This window comes from Huiozyma naganishii, chromosome 6 (assembly GCF_000348985.1).
Source record: "Huiozyma naganishii CBS 8797 chromosome 6, complete genome".
Classification (NCBI taxonomy): domain Eukaryota; kingdom Fungi; phylum Ascomycota; class Saccharomycetes; order Saccharomycetales; family Saccharomycetaceae; genus Huiozyma; species Huiozyma naganishii.
This window is the reverse complement of record NC_035927.1, coordinates 414,638-439,033: the sequence shown is the minus strand read 5'-3', so window position 1 is coordinate 439,033 and position 24,396 is coordinate 414,638. Positions and strand designations below refer to the sequence as shown.

General features: G+C 46.1%; 13 protein-coding genes across 13 annotated transcripts; 7 read left to right on the top strand and 6 right to left on the bottom strand.

Moving 5' to 3' along the window:
• Positions 1–108: 108 nt before the first annotated feature.
• RMD9 (Rmd9p) lies at positions 109–1,971 on the bottom strand (the record flags this gene model as incomplete). The annotated part of the gene is made up of 1 exon (XM_022608670.1): positions 109–1,971. The coding sequence occupies one exon, from the start codon at positions 1,969–1,971 to the stop codon at positions 109–111; it is 1,863 nt and encodes a 620-aa protein (XP_022465143.1).
• A 124-nt stretch (positions 1,972–2,095) lies between these two features.
• Positions 2,096–2,521, top strand: MLC1 (Mlc1p; the record flags this gene model as incomplete). The annotated part of the gene is made up of 1 exon (XM_022608669.1): positions 2,096–2,521. One exon carries the CDS (start codon positions 2,096–2,098, stop codon positions 2,519–2,521), a length of 426 nt encoding a protein of 141 aa, XP_022465142.1.
• A 109-nt stretch (positions 2,522–2,630) lies between these two features.
• Positions 2,631–4,031, bottom strand: KNAG0F02300 (uncharacterized protein; the record flags this gene model as incomplete). Its single annotated transcript, XM_022608668.1, has 1 exon — positions 2,631–4,031. The coding sequence occupies one exon, from the start codon at positions 4,029–4,031 to the stop codon at positions 2,631–2,633; it is 1,401 nt and encodes a 466-aa protein (XP_022465141.1).
• Positions 4,032–4,181: 150 nt separating this feature from the next.
• Positions 4,182–4,844, top strand: YGK1 (5'-deoxynucleotidase; the record flags this gene model as incomplete). Its single annotated transcript, XM_022608667.1, has 1 exon — positions 4,182–4,844. One exon carries the CDS (start codon positions 4,182–4,184, stop codon positions 4,842–4,844), a length of 663 nt encoding a protein of 220 aa, XP_022465140.1.
• A 222-nt stretch (positions 4,845–5,066) lies between these two features.
• On the top strand, positions 5,067–6,137 carry SEH1 (Seh1p; the record flags this gene model as incomplete). The annotated part of the gene is made up of 1 exon (XM_022608666.1): positions 5,067–6,137. One exon carries the CDS (start codon positions 5,067–5,069, stop codon positions 6,135–6,137), a length of 1,071 nt encoding a protein of 356 aa, XP_022465139.1.
• Positions 6,138–6,297: 160 nt separating this feature from the next.
• On the bottom strand, positions 6,298–9,750 carry KNAG0F02250 (uncharacterized protein; the record flags this gene model as incomplete). Its single annotated transcript, XM_022608665.1, has 1 exon — positions 6,298–9,750. The coding sequence occupies one exon, from the start codon at positions 9,748–9,750 to the stop codon at positions 6,298–6,300; it is 3,453 nt and encodes a 1,150-aa protein (XP_022465138.1).
• A 581-nt stretch (positions 9,751–10,331) lies between these two features.
• On the top strand, positions 10,332–11,099 carry USE1 (SNAP receptor USE1; the record flags this gene model as incomplete). Its single annotated transcript, XM_022608664.1, has 1 exon — positions 10,332–11,099. The coding sequence occupies one exon, from the start codon at positions 10,332–10,334 to the stop codon at positions 11,097–11,099; it is 768 nt and encodes a 255-aa protein (XP_022465137.1).
• A 707-nt stretch (positions 11,100–11,806) lies between these two features.
• SRM1 (Ran guanyl-nucleotide exchange factor) lies at positions 11,807–13,231 on the top strand (the record flags this gene model as incomplete). The annotated part of the gene is made up of 1 exon (XM_022608662.1): positions 11,807–13,231. One exon carries the CDS (start codon positions 11,807–11,809, stop codon positions 13,229–13,231), a length of 1,425 nt encoding a protein of 474 aa, XP_022465136.1.
• A 45-nt stretch (positions 13,232–13,276) lies between these two features.
• On the bottom strand, positions 13,277–14,533 carry KNAG0F02220 (uncharacterized protein; the record flags this gene model as incomplete). The annotated part of the gene is made up of 1 exon (XM_022608661.1): positions 13,277–14,533. The coding sequence occupies one exon, from the start codon at positions 14,531–14,533 to the stop codon at positions 13,277–13,279; it is 1,257 nt and encodes a 418-aa protein (XP_022465135.1).
• Positions 14,534–14,816: 283 nt separating this feature from the next.
• Positions 14,817–15,791, top strand: KNAG0F02210 (homeobox domain-containing protein; the record flags this gene model as incomplete). The annotated part of the gene is made up of 1 exon (XM_022608660.1): positions 14,817–15,791. The coding sequence occupies one exon, from the start codon at positions 14,817–14,819 to the stop codon at positions 15,789–15,791; it is 975 nt and encodes a 324-aa protein (XP_022465134.1).
• A 262-nt stretch (positions 15,792–16,053) lies between these two features.
• CBC2 (nuclear cap-binding protein subunit CBC2) lies at positions 16,054–16,692 on the bottom strand (the record flags this gene model as incomplete). The annotated part of the gene is made up of 1 exon (XM_022608659.1): positions 16,054–16,692. One exon carries the CDS (start codon positions 16,690–16,692, stop codon positions 16,054–16,056), a length of 639 nt encoding a protein of 212 aa, XP_022465133.1.
• Positions 16,693–16,896: 204 nt separating this feature from the next.
• On the bottom strand, positions 16,897–20,241 carry PAN2 (poly(A)-specific ribonuclease; the record flags this gene model as incomplete). The annotated part of the gene is made up of 1 exon (XM_022608658.1): positions 16,897–20,241. The coding sequence occupies one exon, from the start codon at positions 20,239–20,241 to the stop codon at positions 16,897–16,899; it is 3,345 nt and encodes a 1,114-aa protein (XP_022465132.1).
• A 1,336-nt stretch (positions 20,242–21,577) lies between these two features.
• SPC105 (kinetochore-microtubule binding complex subunit SPC105) lies at positions 21,578–24,202 on the top strand (the record flags this gene model as incomplete). Its single annotated transcript, XM_022608657.1, has 1 exon — positions 21,578–24,202. One exon carries the CDS (start codon positions 21,578–21,580, stop codon positions 24,200–24,202), a length of 2,625 nt encoding a protein of 874 aa, XP_022465131.1.
• Between the last annotated feature and the right edge of the window lie 194 nt (positions 24,203–24,396).

Sequence of the window (24,396 nt, the reverse complement as noted above, 5' to 3'; positions counted from 1 at the left end):
TATATACATGGGGGCTTTACGCTATTTGCTATGGTACAACTCGGTTCTTATCATAGGCTTGATCACATCCGGTGGGAGTAAGCTGCATGTAACGGAACTGTGATGAGACTATATATGGTTGTTATTGAATTCCAAGCATTTCAATGGGGGCATTTGGTACTTTTCCACGTCCACGGAATCAAATTCCTTCAAATGTGGTTCCAAGATGGGATACGATGCAGCCAGCCCATTCAGGATCCTCTTCTCCTGGTTAGAGTCTCTGCAGTACGGTTTAAACATCTTGACCATCGCTAGGTAAAAGTTGATCCTGTCGAGTGCGGCAGGATCTGATTCGTTAGACTGGGCCCATGTTACGGTGGCATCTCTCAGGGCAGCCCAATCTGCGTTTGCAATGTAAGTATGGCCCAGCGAGTCCAACTTCGTGATCAGTTCGACCCATTGCCTCCACAAGGTTTCGTCTGTGACTCCATCTTTAATAGAACCAATGCACTTCAACATAATCCTCTTAGTGACAATGGTTTCAGGAATGTTGTGTGTGGAGAACAGGCTCTTCACGTAGTCAATCACTTCGCCGTCGTTCCAAACCGTACACTTCCCCAGAATGATGTTCAACATGGGTTCATCGATGCTCTTGATCTCTTGGTACTGCTGCATTAACCCTTGAAGGTTTTTGAAACCCTCTACCTTGTCCGCTGCGTAGCACTTCTTGAAGAAAATATCGAAGAACGTGTTGTTCAGAGACGACAACACCCCAAGGTTCAAATTCTGCTCGTTGTACCGTTGCACCGTCTTCAACCACACTGAAGTCATCTTGTCCTTGTCTTCAATCTCGTTCCAAATGTTGTTCAAAAACTGGTTCACAGTGGATACTTGTAAGACTACTTTGTAGAACATTTCATTCGATATCGCCTTATCGAAGTATGTTTCTGCGACAACGATGTCTTTGCAACCGCCGATAAACGAGAGATGCGCGTCATTCAAGTATCTGGATTTCTTGACGTCGCACACGTCGCACATCTCTTTAAAGATGTTCACCGCATACTCGTTCTCCTGTGCAAGCAAACTGGCCTTTAACATTCCGAGCAAAAGGTTAGGGTGCTTAAAAGAGAGCATGTTACTACTCTTCTCGTAGAGCAAGACCAAGCCGTGGAACGTTATATTTGCATGCTCGTACAGAATTGGCAGCATCACACCAACGCACTTGGGTTGCATCGCGACAGTGTTCAACTGGTCATCGTTCACTGCAGATTTCCAGAACTGTATTAGATCGTCCGTGAGGGACAACTCCCTGTACGAGGTTAGCAAGTGCATCATCCCGTACTCGTTAATTTTAACTTTATGCGCCAAGATGTCCTCTGTGATGGACTTCAAGTTTGTCGTCAGGTATCGCACCATCTCCGTGTTGAACGAGTTCGAATCGTAGTCCGGTTTCTTGTTCAATTTGATCAACTGGATCCTATTGATACGGAGCGCATTGTGTATCAGGTTCACGAGGGACGAAACCCGCGAATCTGTCAGCTCTGGACAACTCACAAGTTCCTGATATAGATGGACAGCTCTCGTGAGGGAGTCCCAGAACAGCGGCGTATTTGCCCCCTGCTGCGGCGAACCAACCTTCCTTCCCTGCTTGAAGGACGGTCTTCTGAATTGAGTATCGTTCAGGGACGTGTTCACACTGTCGTCAAAGGCACATAGCTGGTGGTAGTAGGGGGAGTCCACTGGGGGGGGCACCATGGTCGAACCCAACCGAGACCCACCCTGTGAACTGTACACCCGCCTCCCATTGTCGCTGTTCCACCACAGACTCAAACCACCACTCGCACGGACACCCTGCAAAACCGCGCTGTTTCTACTGGCACAGCTTACACCCCTGAATAACATTCTGACCTGCTCTCCTAGACCTGTCGTGCTTCTCTTTGCACTGCTCTGTCGCCCCCCCTCCCCATCTACTCTCTGCATCTTCTTCATCATCACCTCTGAATAAAATAATGATATCGAATTTGTTACAGAAACTTTGACGAACGGTCAACGCGTGAAGAGGACGGTACGTAGTGGACAGTCAGAGGTCTCAGAGAAGACGGTATACACAAGCACGATGTCTCGCAACAACAAGGATATATTTACGCTGTTTGACAAGAAGGGCGAAGGCGCAATTGGGAGCCCGTTGGTGGGGGACTACCTGCGTGCCATTGGGTTCAACCCAACGAATCAGCAAGTGACGGAGCTTGTTGGGTCCAAGGGGACGTTCACCTTTGAGGAGTTGAACGGGTTGGTCTCTGGGAACCAGGAATTGCTGGACGCTACTACGAGGGGCAAACCGGACGATTTCATCAAGGCGTTCCAAGTGTTTGACAAGGCGAACACTGGGAAGGTCTCTGTGGGGGATCTTAGATATATGCTGACCGGGCTGGGCGAGAAGCTATCCGATAACGAGGTGGATGAATTGCTGAAGGGCGTGGAGGTCGACTCTGAAGGTGGCATCGACTACAGAAGGTTCATCGAGGACATTTTGAGGCAGTGATCTGCACCTTGCGCTTCCCATCCTTTTATTTGTATAGTGTATGTGTGCCCGCCCTAGTTAGGTGATACCTCCCCCCCCGTGGGTATCACCTTCTACATGGGCAGGAAGGCTACGTAAGAACAATTAGTAGTGAAATGCAGGGCAGTAGCCCGATTAGAAACATGGCGCGGTGGCCTATCAGGTCGAACACCAGCGGGAAACAGTACGCCAGTATCGCGCCGCCCACCCAGTAGCACAGCCTGCTGTACCGTTTCATGGGGATCTGCTGGTGGTGTACCATTGGGTCGTCGCTACCTTCGGCGAGGTTGATGAGCGGTTCACTAGTCATCAGCGTATGTGTCGTTACACTCAAGAATACCATGGATACCATGAAAGCGAGCTTCGAATGGTAGTGGAATGACAGGAACACAAAGAAGTACGCCGCTGTGATCGAAAGGTACACAAAGATGTGCCCTGCCCTCCAATCAACCTGTGAGCGTACTTCCTCCCAAAGGTACACGCTTGCGAAGGGCAAAGCGACGTTGAGACATGATAGAGCTACGTTGACAGGGAATGTGGAATCTGGCATGATCTCTTTGATGACTTTGATCCCGTACAGATCCATGAAGTTGAAATTGAAACACTGCACGAGCACCATCTTCGTAGTCAGAGGTCCAACATCTGCGAGGTTTCTGTACACGTACAGTATCCAGTACCGGATCCTCTCATAAACTGTATTTGATGCGGTACTCTCCAGGTGTAAACGGACAATATCATCCAGTTCTTGTCCCCACTTGTCAATGACCCTTGAAATATCATGCTCTTCCTGGGTACCTTCTAGATACTGACGAAGGGATTCCTTTGTACCAGCTTTATCCCGCATTATCAAGTACCACTTGGGGGACTCCACCAACATTGTCAGAACTGCCAGCATGTTGCCCACAACTAGTATCAAATGATACACAAATATCCACCTCCAATTGAAGGAGTCAATCACAGGCCACGATACAACTTGACACACGGCCACCCCGAGTGCTAAACTCACCATGTAACCCAAGTTTGCGACCTGCTTCGGCATTAACTTCAACTCTGTGAGCAGATCTACGTACGTCGGCACGATACCCAAGACAACACCACAACCGAGCCCACCAACAAACCTCCACATTGCAACACCATGTATGGATTCACTGTAGACCAACCCTAGCAGACTCAAACCTTCCAAGGCCAGCGCACCTAGAAACTCCCATCTCAGCGGGAAGACATGGTAGAAGTTGCAATAATCGCTGATAAGACACCCTACTGCCCCCCCTGAAAACAGTGCACTGGTAATCATGCTCAGTCCAATGTCGTTCTCCATGGGGATGCACTGCATCAACTCTTGGAAGGGACCCCTGTTCTCAACGAGCTCATTGGGGACTAGGAACTCCGTACAGGTAGCCACAAACTGCGGGAAGTTCAGCATCCCAAGCTGCATCGCCACCACACTAACGGACCCATACAGCACGCCAGCCACTTTGTAACTCTGTCTCATGCCGCGTCGCTACCGGTAGAGCCTTCCTTCTGTGTCACAACTTGTCGCTCCATTGAACCCTCTTCCCAGCTGTTAATTAAGCTGATGTATGATATACTGCGAGGAAAGCGAGTCAGTGCGAAGGTGTAGAAGCAACAAGCCAAGCACGATATGGCGACCGCAGATCAGCCCACGCAGACGGATTGGGACCCAGCGGAAAAGTTCCCCGCGGAACTGTTGCAATTGAGCAACAGCAAGACGCCTTTGGTGTTCTTCCACGCACTGACATGGTTGAAGTCGCAACGCAGGACTGGGTGGTTGCAGAACGGGATCCCCCAAGAGTCAGCAGAGTCCATCAGCGACCACATGCACAGGATGTCCCTGATGGCGCTGTGTCTGCGAACCGGTGGGATCGACCCTCAGAAGTGTGCGATGATCGCGATGGCGCACGACGTCGCCGAGTGCCTCGTCGGGGACATCACTCCGCAGGACAAGTCCGTGACCAAGTGGGAGAAACACCTCAGAGAACTGAAGGCGATGCAGTTTCTTTGTGGCGGGCTTCTCGGGTCGTACAACGCTGCCGCTGCAGAACAACTAATGGACAGGTGGCTGGACTACGAGGAACAGAGGTGTCTTGAGGCTGTGTACTGTAAAGACCTGGACAAATTCGAAATGCTCGTGCAGTGCTTCGAGTACGAGAAGCAGTACCGTGGCGAGAAGAAACTGGAGCAGTTCTACTCCTCCGCAAAGGATATATCTACAGATGAAGTTGGCCAATGGTTACAAGCTCTCCTGGAGGAAAGACGCGCATTCTTTGCATCGTTGACACAGTAATCTCACAAGATACGTACCAATGCAACACTCAGCAAGCATATCTATGACTGTATACACACACACACACACACACACTGGAGTCTGTATGATGTAACTTCCTCATCGTGTAATCAACTTTTGATATTGCAACTTTTATCACAGTTGAATTAATGGATGACCGTGAGCATTAACGAACTTACGGGTCACAGAAGCTCGTGTAGGTTTAGAACACGAGGCATTCAGATGAGTTTGAAGCCTTTTGATAGTGGACACGAGGACCTCGTACACGACGTCGTGTACGACTTCTACGGCAGATTCGTCGCAACATGTTCCTCTGACCAGCACGTCAAAGTGTTCAAGTGTGACAAAGACACGAACGAGTGGGAACTGAGCGATTCTTGGAAAGCACACGACTCTTCCATTGTATCACTGGACTGGGCATCCCCGGAGTACGGACGGATTATAGTAACGGCGTCCTATGATAAAACGGTGAAGGTTTGGGAGGAGAATCCAGACCAAGACGAATTGTCTGGTCGCCGCTGGAGTAAGCTGGCCACACTAAACGACTCACAAGGTGCCCTGTACAGCGTTAAATTTGCCCCCGCGCATCTGGGGCTCAAATTCGCTTGTATTGGCAACGACGGGTTGCTCAGGATATACGATGCCCTGGAACCATCTGATTTGAGATCGTGGACCCTCACCTCAGAGATCAAAGTGTTACCAGCTCCTCCAGCGAACCACCTACAATCAGACTTCTGTCTTGCATGGTGTCCATCTAGATTTTCAGCTGAGAAGCTGGCCGTGTGTGCACTGGACCAAGCCTTGATATACCAGAGAGGGAAGGATAACAAACTACACATTGCGGCAAGATTGAAGGGCCACAGGGGACTCATCAGAAGTATAAGTTGGGCTCCATCAATTGGGAGGTGGTACCAGCTTGTTGCAACAGGATCGAAGGACGGGAAAGTGCGAATCTTCAAGATTACAGAAAAGTTGCCCTCGGATACTAGTGGGATACAGCAGATTGAGCCATCAACGAATACCGAGCAAAGTTTGTCGCCAGATTTTGCAGACTCAAGTCCTGATAATAGCTCCGACGTGCCTGCTTTTGTTCCTTCCAAACAACTGTCGTCCGTCCTGAACATCGAGTTATTGAGCGAACACGACGACCACAAGAGCGAAGTTTGGTCTGTATCATGGAACCTAACGGGCACTATTTTGTCGAGTGCCGGTGACGACGGGAAGGTCCGTCTTTGGAAATCTACGTACTCCAACGAGTTTAAATGTATGTCTGTTATAACCGCACAGCAATAACTCTAAACCAGGGGACGGCGCTACAGTAAATAACAACGTAGTGATGTACAGTTCTTTGTATATCCAAGTACAAAAATCGAAATCTAGAATCGTAAGACAAATAAGATGTTCAGACGTGTTGGTCACCGAGCAGATTGCTCGAAGATTATAACGCACTTGTTCATTCGTGCTTTGCTCTTTTAACTTCAGTAGAAGCAGCATCTGGGAGGGTGGTTGTTTCAGGGTTTCCCTCCAACACAGCAGACTGTTCTGAACTCACCGTGCTTTCCTCTAGAGGCCGCTTATTTATAGTACCTTGTTCAGACATTAGTTCTGGTAATTTCCCGGTTTCCGAACTTTCAGATGCATCTTGTTTTAGCAGTGTTGGATCCGTCGTGGTACTGTCGACAGAAGATGCAGTGACTGGAGGCTCTGATTTGACCACAGGCGTATTTTCCTCCACTTTAGGAGTCATATGATTCTCAGTTAATTCTTTAGTGGCAACTGGCGGTTGTGCAGCGGCATCCTTCTCAATTTTTTCTAATTGTGCCAAAGTTTCCGGTGGATATTCCTTCTCCAGACATTGCATCAATGTATAGACTCTCCTACCGATTTCGAGCGGAGTTCTACTTTGGAAGAAAAAATCCAATTGGAATAACGGACAATCTCTAATTTCATCCCTTATCATTTCATAGATATCGCTTCTCTCCAATCCGTATTTGTTTAATGAAACAAGCAAGAACCTATCCTCCTCTTCAGAAAATATTCTTTTGTTGTTAGTCGAAGGTGGGAACTTGAATTTCAGCTCGAAAAATGGGTTCTTAAATTCAGAAATCTTCCGCTTTAAAATCGCTTGCTGGTATTTTATGCGTCTTAATCTCTCTTCTTCTGCTTCGATATTTTTAATCAGTCTATCATGATCCTCAATATCTTTATAATTGGTCCAGAAAGCTTTCGCATATGCTCTCACTTCGTCAACGGTTTTTGCAGGCGCCAACTCAGAAGCAATTGCCTGAATAGAGTTTCTACCATACTTACCCGACAAACTGATGAACTTTCTGAATTCTAGGATCTTCCAATTTCCGAAACCTTCCGTTTCCCATTTAACCTTCAATGCTTCTTCTTCTTCAGTTAACGGTTCAGCAATCTTAACAGTTTTCTTCATCAAGGTTAGTTTTTGCGCCATCTCTTCCTTAGACAGATTATCACCGTAAAGGGCCTTCACGTCATCGTCATTTGGAACATATGCAGTCTTCTTGGCAATCCAGAAGCGCTCCTTCTCATAGAGATCTTTCAGTCCGGGGTTCTGCATTTGATGACTATAAAATGGACGTGGTTTAGGCATCCGTGGCTGAACAGGCGCTGGGGGTTTTCTGGGATTCAGGATATCTTTGTAGTAATTGTCCACAATGTAGTTATCGTTACCTCTCCGTTCACGCTTGGTGGTTGGATGCATCCACATTGGGTCAATGATGTCCTTTTGTATCTTCTGTTTTTTGAAATTAGTACCGTTCCATTCATAAGCGGAATCTTGGTTAAATCTCTGTAAATCGTCCAGACCCAACGACTCATACTTTGCATTCAAAGATTGGGTTTTCGATTCTGATGCCGATAGGATAGCTTCAATATCAATCTCTGGATCAGGGTCTTGGTTGGTATTTCCTTGTTTCCCAGAGCCTTTGTTTGGATTCTTCGTGTTTTCGGGTTGAGGAGTTCCATTCGTACTTGCTGTATTACTTTTAGCTTCGAACACGTCAGCGGCACCGTGCTGAATCATGGATAGCAAAGAGTCCTTTGATTCTGCTTTGCTCTCCTTCTGCTCTTGCTTGAGCCCCCTGTCTGCTGTATGACCAATTGATCCAGTCTCTAGTTTCTGAGTGGCTCTTTCCAAAATCTTGTCCTCTACCGAAACGTCGGTAACAAATCTAAAGACTTTTACTTGTTTTTTCTGCCCAATCCGATGCGCTCTGTCCATGGCCTGCAGATCTGCCTGTGGGTTCCAATCAGAATCGAAAAGAACAACAATGTCAGCACTGGTTAGATTGATACCTAACCCGCCGGCACGGGTGGTCAACAGGAAGATGAATTTCTCCGAGTCTGGAGCGTTGTATTCATCGATGGACCGGATACGATCTTCGTGGTCAGTGGACCCATCAATTCTACAGTACGAGTAACTTCTCAAAAAGCAATAATCCTCCAATATATCCAACAATCTAGACATTTGACTGAAGATTAAAACACGCGACCCCTCGGCCTTCCATTTAGCTAGCAATCTATCCAAGACCTTCAGTTTAGCAGAATTAAACACCAAATGTTCGTCGGTGGTGTATGGTGGGCCTGGTTCTGCACCATCAAATAAGTATGGGTGGTTACAGCACTTTCTCAATTGCATGACAATATTCAACAGTCTTGTTTTGGATTCCTTGTTACCGTTAGAGCCATTCACAGCGTCAATATCCTTTTCTAGAATCTGCTTGTACCATTTTCTTTGCATACTGGACATACCAACGTACAGATTCATCTCCTGCTTTGGGAGCAGCGATGTCTCGACCTCACTTTTGATACGACGTAGTAGGAAAGGTTGCAGTACGGTATGCAGCTGTTTCACAATCTTCTCCTTGTTCTCCTCACTAGCCTCGGACGAAAACCAAGCGTCGAAGTCCTGTGAATTGGAGAAAATATCGGGCAAAAGAAAGTTCAACAAAGCCCACAATTCGTGCAGGTTATTCTGCAATGGGGTACCTGTGATCAGCAGTCTATTTCTGGAGGTAAATTCTCTGATGACTTGCGACAGCATGGACTCCTCGTTTTTGATTCTGTGAGCCTCATCAATGATAATGTACTCCCAGTCGATCTTCTTCATGTACGATTTCTCTTTGATAATGAGCTCGTAAGAGGTAACCACTACATCGAAATCGCATGCTAGGATTCTGTCTCTGAGCAAAGCAGCTCTTTCTTCTTTGTCACCTTGCAAGACTAATGCATTAACCTCTGGGGTCCACCTGTTGATCTCTCTCAACCAGTTATTCAAAGTGGATTTGGGGGCAATGACAAGGAATGGACCACAGATCTTTTCGACGTAGCGCAGGTACCCCAAGAAAGAGATTGTCTGTAGAGTCTTCCCAAGCCCCATCTCATCGGCCAAGATACCGGATAAACCCGTTTTGTGGAGTGAGATCAGCCAATTCAAACCTTGGATCTGGTAAGGTCTCAGTTCACCGTTGACAAATTTGGGCGATTCTCTATACTCTTCCACCTCTTGCCCAATGTCGCTGTCCTCTCCGTCCATCTCCTCATCCTTCAACAATTCTGCATCCTCCTCCCTTTCGGACTTCCTCTTCCGGACCCCGCCTTTGCTTCTGGCAAGCTGCTTCTCGTCGATCCCGTCCAGGATCTTTTGGAACGCAGGGTCACTCTTCGCCTTGTTCACCATGAAATGCCGGAACAGCCCACTGATCCCGAGCAACTGCTCAAACCGCTTCCTCGTGTTATCCAGAGCAACGTTCCGCCTGGTCTCCGCATTACTCGGGTGTCTTGCCACCAGATACCGCTCCTGCCGAGATTGCTCGTCCGGCGTCAGCAGTCCGCCTTGAAAGGGACGCAGCTGCGACCAATACTGTTCATCAGCAGTCATCCGTTCCACTTGATTGTATGTGTGCTGTGCTGTGCGTGCGTGTAGCTACTGAGAGAACGTTTGATCTTGTCCTCTGGATTGAACAGGTCACTTTACTTCCGTGATATCAGGATTTTATTTCGACCACCAAAGAGGGTCCGACGCGTCTGTGGCGGGTGGTGTTGCGTGTGGGAACGGTGTCCCAGCCACGTCCAAGAATTCAAGACAGATTCTACAAATTTACACAGAGGGTCTGGTAGGCCGGGGTTTGCATTGGAGGGTGTGGTATTATCCCTGATCTATACGTCGTGTATTTGCGTCGCCATAATAATTACTACAAAAAAGGCGTTCCTCTCACTCAAATACATATATAACAACGAGTAGTTTACAAGAAACTCGGCATGATTGTAGTATTCAACACGCACATTCCCCGCCCAAAGCTGATGCTATTCATAAGATCCGAAGGGTCTACACAGACACACTCATTCTCGCGATGGCTAGCCTCTTTGCTGTTTCTTTAAAGTGAAAAATTTTCCTTACTGCGAAACGATGACAGCGCCGGTACAAGTGGTAGCAAAGGGGAAGAGGGGAGGCAGGCAGGTATGGCGTCTGTTCAATCGAGTGCGGTCCAGCAATGGCAGGAGGTGGAGACATGTGACAACGATTTGCTTGCGTTTGTGCTGAACAGCAAGTTTAAGTCCAATTTGACGCAGTTGAGGCACGATACGGTGGGACGGGTGGTACAAGAGGACGATCGTGCCGCGTTGCGCGAGTACCAGGAGACTTTCCCAGAGATGGAGTTTAAGTCTAGTTGCAAGGCACACCAGTTGCTCAAAGATATGCAAGAACAGTACGAAAAGTATCAACAGTCGCAGAAAGTGCGCACGTACAGCGTCGATTTTGATAAGGTGCCGGATGAGGCTGTTGGTGCCCGTGATCCTGCCAGTGTGGAGGGCATAGAGGAACCCGTCGAGGGCGATGACGACGAGATACATCAGATGAGACGCCGGTTACTTGCGAGGAGACGCAGCAGCGGTAGCGATGCAGTGGCAGAGGAAACCTTTGATCAACAACTTGAAGTCAACGAAAACGTGCAAGACAACCTGATCCAGGATATGACCAAACTTGTTGGGTCGTTAAAGCAAGGGGCTGTTGCCTTCCAAACAGCTTTGGAGGAGGACCAGAGAGTGTTAGGGGCCGCAGAGATCGGTATCCAAGTCGCGTCAAAGGGCATACAGGATATAAGCGGGAAGTTGAGCAAGTACGACAAGTCTAAGCTTAGTTGGATGTTCTATATATCGGTTACTGTGTTCATGATTCTAGGTCTCGGCATAACCTTCGTGATCATCAAACTGTTCCCAGCACTGTAGATGACATCTCATATGTAGCCGAATTAACGGATTGTAATGAAACGAGAAGGAACAGCAAGAAAACTCGGTTGATCGCTTGATGATCTGGTACACGGCCTCCGAGAGCGGGTATTCCTTCGTCATCTCGCAGGTGCTGCTTTGACAGCATAACACGACGACCAAACACAGTTGTGATGGCTCAGAACTTGCAACCGGAGTGTCTATGCAATTAGGGGAAGGGTGTACGTGAACAAACCAATGGTGGTCATTGATACGGCGCTATGTGGCAATTTTGGGAAGATGACTTAAGGATGGTTACTAGCATGAGTTGGGCACAACCTGAAAGAGAATAGTCAGCGAGGAGAGGCACTGGGGGATCCCCCTGTACCACGCTGAGAATGTCGTAATGCACGTCCTTCAAGTTTTGTTTCGAGATACGCTACAGCACTACAGATGGTGGCGAATACGATTATTGGCATAGCATAAACGGTCCACTTCAGATGCAGTCCCCAAACCAGCCACCTCCAGTGCGTCCCATCGAGACCCTGTGCCTCGAGGACGTAGAAAAAGGGAAAAAAACTGAGAGAGATCGATTGAAAAATTTTTGTATGATACTTTTTTTAAACCTCTTCTTACTCTCGAGATCAAGGTATTCTGGGGCGTAGGAAGGAAGCATAGCGAAGTAAGCGCGTTTTGCGATTGGACCATCGACTGCGTGACTTTTCGGAATGGCTAAGAGGACAGGATCTGGTGGGACGGCCGATGGGCATGTGGAGAAGAAAGCGGCGAGACCGATGTCTAAGACGCACGCCCGTGCGATTGTGAACTCGGTGGACGATCACAAGCATCTGTACGTGTCTGTGAAGCCGCTGGATATATTCTGCTGGGGCACAGGGTCGATGTGTGAGTTGGGTCTGGGCCCCCTTGCTAAGAACAAAGAGGTGAAGAGACCACGGTTGAATTCGTTTTTGGAAGGCGCTGAGATTGTATCGTTTGCTGTTGGTGGGATGCATACAGTTGCTGTTGATGCGAAGGGCGGTGTTTGGACGTGGGGGTGCAACGATGTGTGTGCCCTTGGGAGGGACACCTCTGGCGCGAAGGAAATGTTGAAGGATATGGACGATGCGGACGCGGATGACGACGACGACGGTGATTTGAACGAGTTGGAGTCCACACCTACGAAGTTGGACAGTTCTTTGTTCCAGCCTTTGGCCGAAGGGCACAAAGTTGCACAAGTGGTGGCCACTGATAACTTGACGTGTATCTTGTTCACGAACGGTGCCGTTTACGCGTGGGGCACATTCCGTTCCAATGAGGGGATCCTTGGGTTCTACAAGGAGGACATAAAGATCCAGAGTACACCGTGGGAGATACCCATTTTTTCCAAATTCAAGATCGTCCAGATGGCCGGTGGTAAAGACCATGTGATATTTTTGGACGAGGCGGGCGTTGTGTTCACTTGGGGGAACGGACAACAGTACCAGCTGGGTCGTAAAGTGATGGATCGGTACAAGGAGAGGACTCTAGACCCGCGGCCCATTGGGTTGAAGCACGTCAAATACGTGGCCACTGGCGAGAACCACTGTTTTGCACTGAAGACGGACGGCACGCTTGTCAGCTGGGGGTTGAACCAGTTTGGACAGTGTGGTGTATCCCGTGAGATCCGCGACGGTGGGTTAGTGACGAAACCTACAAGAGTGATCTCACTCCCACCCGATCGCAAAATCAAATGCGTCACCGGTGGTGAACACCACAGCATATTTGTGATGGACGATGGGAGTATGTACACATGCGGGAGATTGGACATGTGTGAAGTTGGGATTAGTAAAGAGACCGCTCCCGAGCCAAACCGGTACACTGACGAACACGGACGTATCCGTGCGCTCCCTGTCCCTACACAATTACCCAGTGACATCAAGTACAAGACCGCCACGGCTGGATCGCACCACTCTGTGGCCGTATCGAGAGACGGGAAGATGTACTCCTGGGGGTTTGCTGAGACGTACGCTGTTGGTCTCGGTCCCAACGAGGATGACGACGTGGAGGTACCCACAGCTATAGAAAATACCGCAACACGGGACGTGGAGATTGTCTTTGTTGGCTGTGGTGGGCAGTTCTCTGTCGCTGGCGGTATTGCCAAGAGATCGGCATAGAAATGGAGAAAAAAGGAGACGCAAGCGTGGGGTGGGTGGGTACTGTTACTTGTAGATTGAGAAGAATTGCCCTGGAGAGAGAGAGTATTGTGCAGATGCAGCAAGCGGAAAATGACTCGGAAGAACAAAGAGAAACGAGAATTCGGTGATTATGTTGTGCGCACAAAACCCGTACCTTCGTCTGCGCTGCCACTCTCTTCTTCTCCCCCCGAGAATTATTATGCACGCACGCACAATTAAGTAAGTTATAGTATACAGCCCATTGACAGCAACAAAGGACCAAAAGATGGGAAAAGCGGGAATTACCCAATATTGACAGCTGCGAGAAGAAGACGTGGGATGAGAGAGAGGGACGCCCTTCCACGCTCCACCCCACCTTTCCTTAGACAGCGTCTCTTTGTTTACCCCTGGGCTGCTTCCGGTCTCGGAGGAACGGGCACAGAGCGAGAGAGAGACAGCGACGGACGGAAGGACAGAAGACAGTCTCAACAAAAAACAAAACATAGGACGTGACTGACATAATCCTGTGCTCAGCCATTGTGTGCTTGTTGTTTTATATTTACCGCAAACGGGCGTGACATCACCGCGACGTACGCGGCAGTCATTGTCTGGGGAGTCGCTTACGTGTAGCTCTTGCCGCCTGCGGGCGCGTCTTCCCTCTTTCCCCCTTTTGGCAGCTACGGAAACGGGAACCTCTTGCCGCGTGTTGCTGATTGGCTGCGTTGGCCCAGACAGGGCCGCACGCAGCCCCCCCTTTTTTTGTATTTTTGGGCTTGCCATTGGACAGCTGTCAAAAAAAGAAAAAAAGGAGAGAAAGAGAACAGAAAAAACGACTGAAAATGCCGCTTCCGTCTCCGTTTCCCGCTGTTTCTGTTTGACACACCGCCCACCTCCGTCCAGAGAAACCGCCGCAGCAGCAAACGCATCACCCTTTTTTTCTTTCTTCCCTTCCTTTTTTTTGTTTCGTGGTCTCCTGTTATTTACGAGTCGCGAAATCCGGTTTTTCGGAGCATCACTGTCAACCCATTGCTGTCGACGCATTTCTTTTTCGCGCCCACCCCCCCCCCCACGGGACTTTCTCTGCCCGCCCGTTTGACGTAATAGCCGTTTCTTTGTCCCATCCCACCGGCTGGTATTGTTAGTAATTTTGGCTGGCCTCGAGCCGTCCCACGCGTGCTGCTGTGCTTGTGCGGCCCTTTCTCTTCTCCTCTCCCGCCCGCTCAGATTCATGCCGCGCTGTATTCGGTAAAAGCGCTGTAGATCATGTGTTTCTTCCTTTGTGGAAGAAAAATACCCTTCCATTTTCTCGTACTGTTGCTCTTCCGGTTCTTAGAAGCCCCAAATTGGAAGAAATTTGGAACGGATATTACATGTTTGTCATCGTCGTTGTCTTTTTTGTTTTCTTATTCCACTGCATCTGCAATTGACGAAAGGTTGTTTCGCTTATTTCATTCTCTTTGTATACCTCCTATATTTCCGAAATTGTGACACACAGTTGCACACACACACACACACACATATATATATATATATTTGTAAAGAAGTCTTTTGGTTTGGTAGCTTTCCTACTGTCTGTCTGTTTGGAATGTTGGTTATTTCGTTTTCTTATTTTGCCGTGCGTTCACCAGTGTTGACACATTTCATTATGAGCTTGCCTAACCAAAAGATAGAATTGCCTTCCATTAAAAGCATTTTCAATATAATAAATGAAGACCATAACTTTCAAAAACAATCCCTCCCACAGGTACAACTACCACATCTTCTGCCTTTACAACAACAACAACAACAAAAAGACGCAGGTTCTACTCACAGATTTAGAATAAATGGGCAGAGGAATAGTGCCAATAATATTAAAAGTATACAGTCCATGTCTACCTCATCGGCGGGGTCCATTAGCCCCAACATGAGCTATACACACATGAGCCCTACGCTCACATCGCACCCAATGCACATGCATCCACATATCCCCACGTGGAACACCGTCCAAAACAGTACTTCGACCACTGCTACCTCTAATAATACCACTAATAACAGCAGCAGCAGTAGTCCCTACTTGCACCCTCGTTCCCAGTCACAACAGTTCGGGGGTAGTGGGACGCACACCCAGCGGTACACGGCAAACGTGGTCATAAATAACAACACGCCCGTTTCTAGACCCTCCTCAGGGATGGTGCACAGTTTAAGTGGACCGCCAAGTTTTGCCAGATCGGATGATTTGGCAAGCACAAACAGTGGGAACAGCAGTAGTGGGGATAACAGATCCACGAGTTACTCTCCTCGGTCGCAGAGGATCAAGAAATCTTCGAGCAAGAGGTCGAATCTGCCAAGAGAAACAGTGCAGATGTTGAATAACTGGCTGCTGAACCACTTACATGACCCGTACCCAACACCACATGAGAAACTAGAGCTACTGAGACAGACTGGGTTGACTAAGATACAACTCTCAAATTGGTTCATAAACGTAAGGAGGAGGAAAGTGTTTGTCGACCACCCGCAGTCAATGTCGAATGGAACTCAATCAAACGTTATTAGAAGGAATAGCTCCTCTCCGAGAAATTGAGAAAACAGCAGTCTAAAGAAAAGAACGGAACGCTAATATGTATGTGCTGCTTGCTCAGTCGTCATATCTTGGTGTTTTCGTGTGGGTGGGGGTGTGTCGGTTTCGTATCAATGTAAAAGGATATTACATCAAAATTGTTTCAGCTGTATCAGCTATCGTGTACTTATTATATATTCTCCTAACAACTCTTCGTTTTTGAGCTACTATATTACAGGTTGCTGGAAAAGAAACCCGCAGTTAACCACTGCTCATCACCTCCCTCTCACTCAGGAACGTAGTTGTCCTCCTCGTCCTCGCCGTGGTACTGTGCGTTGAACCGTGGCTGCGCAATCACTCTCCTGCGACCCCCACGGAAATTGTTCCGCTGGTTATGACGGCGTCCAGAACTGGGCGGGAACATCCCGGGAGCACCTATCCTCTCCTCAAGTGGCACATTGAACCCACCACGAGACGCGTCAAACTCAAACCTCAACTCATCAGAGACTTGACCACCACTCTTTCCACGGCCAAACTGTCTGCCGTCTTCAAACCCGGGGTCCAAATCAATCGTGATAATCTTGTCGTCCAGCTTCGTCCCAGACAAGTACTTCAACGCGTTTAACGCCTCCTGTGGCGTGCTGTAGATGATGAACGAAAATCCACAGGGCGTGAACTTGAACCTATCTAGCCCCATAATGATTCTCTTGATCGTGCCACATTTACTGAACAGCTCGTATAGTTGCTCCTCAGAGGTATAAAAGGACAAATTACCAACATAGATGGTCGCAGACTTCGTCGACCGACGCAACTCCTCAAGCCCATCGGGATTCTTCCGGGCCTTCCGCAGTAAATAGTGCGACGGCGTGTCCAGCCTCTTCACCGAATGGTCCCATTTCAATTCGTCAAACTCTCCAAGTGACATCACACCGGTATCCTTGTATATCTATATGTGTACGTGTGGCACCCTTTCACCGAGAACCAGACAACAACCCTCGCCAATGTACTTTCACACAGTACACAAGAAATGTCTCTAATTTTTTGAAGTTTTTTTTGTTCTTATTCTTATTTTTTGGTATGTAGCGGGATGTTACTTGTATGTATATATTGTCGTTATTGCAGTGGGTTACTAGCTCCCGGGGACTTTATAGTTTAGCGCACGCCCTTCCTCGTATAGGTTCTCAATTACTTTCGCAAGTGTGCCCTTTGATTTCAATTCCAGGTATTTCTTGTACAAAATCAGCGCCGTATGCGCATCCTCGATCGAGTCGTGGTTGGCCTCTTGGATGGATTGACCCAGAAGTGCGAACGAAAGGTACCTGAGCGACAGGTACCGTTTCCCCTGCAAGAAGTAGACGGCTGTGTCCCGGATTTGGTTTGTTGGGACGTTGATGTTGATCAACTTGAAATCGTTGCTCAGACCGTGGCCGACGAAAATGCAGCCCAGTTGCATCAGTAACCATACCTTCCGGTATGCGACCTCGCGGGACACAAGACGCCGTGGACTGTTTTCTAAATCAAGGTCACCCGGTAGAATACCACTGTATTTAGTCAAGTAATCTTCGACTGGGGATTCGTTGTAAATGTAGTCGTCCATGAACGGGACGCCGAATTGAGGGCCATCGTCCCCTCTTATGACTGATAGCCTCGCTAGAGACGATTTTTTGGGTTTAATGATTGTCTTGTTGCCGAAACGGTCAATCTCGGTTACCTCATCGTTCAACAGCACAAATTCCGCGTCAATAGCCACCAGTGAACCCTCGTGTGGAGTTTCATTTTCTCGAGACAGAAGCTTGTACTCGCATATATAACCTTCGCGTATGGCATTGGCAAAATGATCCCGGTACAGAATATCGTATTTGATCGGGTACGTGTCCACAGAGAAGAACGGTTTGCGCGACTCCTCTGCGTCACAGTAGACAATTAGTTCGACGCGTTTCCACCAATACGAAACGTTCAAGGCCTCCTCCTCAGGTATCTCTACTACAAGGTAATTGTTAAACATGTACCAATGTAGAGTGTTCGTTTCATTGTCAAAAATACGCGCGTAGGTGACAAGTCTTGACGACCCATCTAGCGGATCCGTTATGCGGGCCACGTACCCGTTCAATTCGTATTTGAATATCTCTCCGTGATTCTTGATATCACCCGTGCCGGGACGTATCGCGATCTTGTCTCTGTATACTGTACCGTAAAACTCTGGAGATAGCCAATTCCTAACAGAACGCGCGACATACCATTCGCTCTCCGTAAGCGACAGCTCAAGAGACAGTAAAGGTGGAAGGTTCCTAACTGTCAGCTCCTGTTCTGCAGTATCTACTTTACCACATACTCCACATGTATTCTGAGTTAATCTGGTCCTCTTCATGGAGGATTCGATGTAGGGAAGAATGGTTTGGTTATTCAATTTCTTATTCATTTGTTTGAGACTATTGCGCATTGGCGATAATACAGTTAGACTTGGAACAACCATTGTCTCCTTTTGGTAGTGGTTGCACTTTGATCTGATTTCAGAGTTGACTGTCAATCCAAAACACTGCTCCAAAGTAGTGTTATGATCCATGCCTTCAAATTCCTCCTTGAGCAATCTCCCCAAAAGAAGTTTGTTAAATTTCTGCACCGTGCTCATAGTGGATATCGCGTCTGATACTTCTGTAGTTTGATTAGAGCATTCTACAGGGTAATTAAAACCACTGCAGCCCAGTCCTGCGGCTTTAAATTCGGGAATCGAATTGAGCGTACTCTGGAAGTTCGTTGAACGGCAAACTCGACCCTTCGATCTATTCATCATGTCATAAAGGTATCCCAACTCGGACAGAGTCGAAGCTCTGGCAAAGTTCTCATTTTTCAGGCAACCTACAACAAAATTGAACACTTCAGGGACAAACCGATACATTTGTATAACTGCGTTGGTATAGAGATTGTCCACATCATTGTCTAAGCCTGAATATCTGGTGTTGTTATAGGATTTAAAATCAAAGTTATCAGAACCATATCGACCACAAGTAAAAGGCAACTGTCCATACGCCGGTGGGACGTCGCTACTTTTATGAGACTTAAAGATTAGCATGCCGGCCGCATTGTTACTCCCTGGTGCATTCAATTTTTTCCTTATCTCCTTCAAAGAAACATATTTCGGCGGCACGTTAAAATCACCATATTTGTTGAAGTCATAGAGATGGAAGGGGAACTTTTTGTTTTTGAGACTGATCCCAGAATTTAAAAAAAGTTGCTTATTGCTATTAGCATTTGCGATACCCGTTTGGACACTTGAGAGAGGGATATTGTCGTCGATGTGACTGGGAAGCGTCCCTTCACTCTTAAAAAGGACGTAAGGCCACGCAGAGAGAAGCTTTTCGTGATAATACGGTAGTCCAACACTGCTCAGAGGGTAATCTTGATTATCGATAGGTATCTGCTGCCTAATCCCGTCGTCTACAAAGTCCGGATATTTTAGTACTTCCGGTGTGTTTGTGAAATTTCCACCCGTTTGGGAGCGCGTCCAGGTACTGACCATGTTATTTGCCTCCATGATCGCTAGGTGGTCACCACTTGGCGATATAATCAGGTCTTTCACGTCAGTACTAGGATGTACATAATGCGTTCGTAGGGCGGTGTTTGACAAATCAATGAAGTCAAACGAGCCATTGGCACTGGCAACCACCATGACAGTGGGTAATACAGGATGTAACTGGACAATGTCAGCACCTCCAGTCCCGATTGTAGTTCCCTTCGAGAAAGAAACTGGCGAGAGCTGTTTCATACTCCTCAAATCAAATACGTTAACAAATGGGTCTGCAAAAGTGTTGTAAAACCTTTTTGATTTCCCAGCCGTGACCAAGGTATTTTCTCGTATATCTAATGATGAGATAGAGTCGGAGTGGCAATTGAAAGTGTTGACAATCTGATTTGATCTTGGATCCAAAAGGTCCACAGTCCCATCTCCTTTCCCAATAGCTATAACCTTGTTATTGCTTTTCAAAAATCTCACCTCATGATTATATGGCATAACATTTGATATCTGCCTTTTGTTCAAATCAAAGCAAGATAGCCCTGCTGCAGTATTGTTCCCACCGCAGTATATCAGGTGTTGGGAATCGATAGACACCGAGGTCATTGCCTGTAGCCCGCTAAGCCCTGCAGCATCCATACTCGTTAGATATAGAGACGTGACACCAGCCCGGTCAGACATATGTAGGGCGTCTTCGCTTAATGAGAGGACACCTTCCTTTAGTGTGAGTATATCATTGATAGGAGAACCGCCGATGTGACCCTTATTTCGTGTGTACAGCTGTAAGTTTGGATCATATGAGGAAACGCAGCCAAAAGTGTCACCTGCCCACAACAGGTTTGCATTGGTATCAAATACAACTTTGGATATATTCTTATCTCTTGTATCGAACCTAAAATACGGTTTCCGTAAATGTTCACTTAAATCCACTGTATTGTTGAAAAGATGCTGCCAGTTGTTCATTATAATCCATTAAAGCAATGCAGTCTTCTTTTCCGTGATGATTTCTATAAGAGAAACAAAGTAAATTGATAAGTCCCAACAGGTACAGTTCGTTCGATACGCTAAAGACGTCTAAGGGGTCCGTTATTCCAATTGTTCAGCAGTGTATAGCAAAATCAATATTCCGATAAAGCAAGCCAACAATGAAACAAAAAAGAGAACAAAAAAATGGTATAGTTGTAACAATTGTTACAAAATGCAATGCTATCTGTGTAATCCCCGTGAACTGTCTCGGGACTTGTCTCTGTTGTTTGGCAATTCCCAATGTCCAGCGCCTTGTAACATTTAACGAATTTTCGTTTTATTTGTTTTTCTTTAAGTCCAAAATTTAACAACCCGGACGATAAGTAGTACATTAGAGGGAGCCGAAGACTCTAAAGCAGTGATAGACTGTTGAGCAGCAGCCCCATATTTTACAAGTCGACGGGTCAAGATTAAATGAAGAGTAATTGCTATTTTTTGCAACGTTTTATTTGCGGCTCACATGTGTAGGGATGAGTAAGGATATATTTGTTTTTTCCCTTGTCGGCGGCATTGGCTTATCCCAATTAGATTCCCAAAGTGGGTGACCAATTGGTTTCGAATCAGGTCACAAGCTTGGACTATTCTGAATTGCAATACTAAAACAAGTTTCGCGTCATTGAAACGTTAATAGGGTAAATGTCTTTGAATTGAAAAGTTGTAGCTTCAAAATGTTCGCTATCAAAGCCATCAATTACGAAGGAAGAGAACCGTAGATTATTATGCGATTGAAGAAATGATAATAATAAGCATATGGATCAACCAATTTTGGCTTAAGCAGTGGAATTAGATGTGTAGAGCATATCCTCTTTAGGGGCGATTACAATTCTTTTATCAAAACTGGCATGAGGCAACACAGAAAAGTCATTTCAGTACAATGTACGATCGGATATAACCCATACGCGTATTTTCCTCTCTCAATAAGGATCATCGAGGTTGAAAACGTGCTTGAGTTTTTCCTCTACTTCTTTATTCATAATTCGTGTAGTTTCTCATCCCGGATGTATGGTCCCATAAATATACCCCAGCCAGATATGCAAAAAGATCAATTGAGCTCGTTCAATTTGAGCACCTAGTATCAGATACGTTCCACAAATCTTACAAGTCCCAATCCCACTTTCAGTGCTTCATCCTCGTTCACTCAACGTTTTATAACTTTCTTAATATCCATTTCAGTTCCTTTCTTTTTGTTTGTTTACTTTTTAAAGATTTTTAGCGTTATGGGATCATAGAGACTCACTACAACATTAGTTTGAACACAAGGGAAACCGACACAATGTCTAAGAGACTGTCAATCAGTGATCAGCCGCAGGGGACTCAAATTCAGGATGAAACTATTCAAAAACGGTATAGGGGTATACTGAAACAATCATCCAGCCAAAATATGGATTTGACTGGTTCCTTTCATGTTACGGAAATAAACAACGACTCAAACGAGGCGTTTACTCAACCCATTAATCGTAGCGATTCACTTCCTATTGATCGAGAGAACAATACTACCTCCAAAATCAGTATGATTTCCTCGCTGAATAGACCTGATAGAAGGGTTTCTTTTGCACCTGATGTGACACTTCACAGTTTCAATTTAGTAACTGCAAAGCGGACTCCCAAAGATGAGAAGTCTACCAGTAACTTAGTAAAGGTTGAGAAAAACTCTACTGCTAGTCTAGACGATAGCATAGAAAGAAAAGACTATGATGGGGAAGAAATGTCCATGGACTTGACACAACCAACTGAAAACATTGTGAAAGCAAAGCTCGGTTCGGAAACCGCACAAGAATTCCAAAACTCACACACTTCTCAACTCGAAAACAGGATGGAGCTAACAGAAGTATTCAGGGCAGATGAACTGTCTCAACCTGTCGGAGAAAGTATGGATTTTACTGAGAGACAAGAGAAATTATCTCCAATCATTTTACCATTTGTAGATAGAAAAGAGTATGACACCTTTAATGAGCAAGATGCTACAATGGATCTGACTGACATGCACCTACCTCAGACAGCCCAGAGTACACAACATAGCGATACAAAACTGGAGAACAGAGAATTCACTGAAGTACAAATTAACCGAAATGGCGAAATACAACAACAGGAAGAGTCAAACAATAATGGTCAAAAAGTGCTAGACACCGATGATCAGATTGAACTTGCAGCTATGGAACTGACACAAATAAGGAAAGATGGATCTTTCTCACAGAAGTCCTCCTTTGAAGAAAGTCAGGGAGAAGAAATGGATTTGACAGAGAACATCCAGAAACCTTACCAATACTCACTTGATAATGAGCAAACCAAAAAACAATCAGCTAATAATATGGGGCCGCCACTGGAACCTGAGGAAAATATGACGATGGAACTAACTAGCGTCCAACGGGATCACACACCACCAGGCAAGAGAAGGAAATTGACAAAAGATGCAAACAGTAGTGAAGCTATCAGCAATGCTGAGAAAATGTCGCCCATACGATCATTAGAAATTCAGCAGAAATCACTAAGTCCATCGTATTCACTTAGAGAGTTTATCGAGGGTATTGGAGACGGCTTCTTACCAAAAATCTCACTATTGCAAAAGAATCCAAAAAAGATAACCTTTTCATATACAAAGCCATTGAAAGGGCCAGAACCCGCCGTAGAAAAAGTGTACGCTACACTCCAATATGAACTACCGGTATTGCAATTGAAAAATTTCATTGCGCTGGAGTTACTACGAAGGAACAACCAATCCAACCTTGATTTCATGAACTTACAAGAACAAATTAAATCATCATCTTCCCCTCCTCTGCTTTTGAAAGAGTACTACGAGTCTTCGACAGATATACAAGAAGCCATGAACCAACAATTGCAGATATTGAAAGGCTACTCGACATTGGTGGCCAAAAAAAACTGGTGTAAATGGCAGATATCTCAGCTGGAACGAATTAAGGAAGTCTTGAAGGAAAATGTGGCAGCGTTAGATCAAAAAGTTCAAACGATAAGTTCTAAACTATCGACATGCAGGGATATTGCCCAAAAAACAGAAAGAATCAAAGACTGGATTAAACAGGATATTTTGCTGTTGAAGGACCCTCCTGAGATTCATGCAAGCAATACGGATTCCTTGAAGAGAAAGGTTAAGCTGGAATCAATGAAACGTTACTTGGCGGTGCAAAAACTGACTGTTGAAAAACTTCCTGTTTTGATAAAGGAGAATGAGGAGCTGAAGACCCGATTAAAAGAAAGCAAAGAGAAGCTGGTAGAATTAGAAAAGATAACCCGTGAACAATCAGTCGACAAGGGTGAGGAAAAAATAAAACAGTTACAAAATAAGCTTGATTTTGTTAAGATGGTTACTGGGATACACCTGATTGGAGTAGATCAAACAACTTTGATAGCGCGCTTCGACACCATACCTGGGATTGAGTTCACCTTCAACACCAATGTCAAATGTGATCGACTCATGGATTTGAACCAAGATAGTCTCGTACTTGGATCGTTTTCACGTTTTTTGATGGAACATCTGGTTTTCAGTCGGTTCAGTAGCGATGTCAAGGTTGGCGATGTTCTCTCGGACATATTATTGAGAATCAGAAAAACGGGTTACATTTTACGGCAGTACCGTATGTTGAGTCTGTTGTTCATAACCCACTGTAATGTTTCTGAAGAGAATAATCCTGACACGGAGACAACAATAGAATTGAAAGACTTCGATCTGGAGGCTAATTCCAAGATCGTTTACATTCTCTCTTTCTCTCAGTTTTTGAGAATGATACGGCACGGGTGTGATGATAAACTTGGTATAAGTATATCGGCAAAGTCTAATAACAATAACCTGACTGCACAGGGTGCAGCCGGTCGGATCTGTGAGAGAACGGCTAATATTTGGCCATGGCTAATGGAGAAGAATATCACAGTTCAAATTCGATAGAAACTTACATCTTTTATTTTTGTTCTTTCAAGTAATTTATTAATACGACTTTTATTTTGTATTTATTCCATTGCAGTATGATAACACGATAAATATGCTACCTCCTACTACACACCGACACCCACCCATCATCCTGTAAAGCTGTTCAACTTCTTTGAGACACTGTATCCAAAAACTGGCAGAGCCTCGTATTT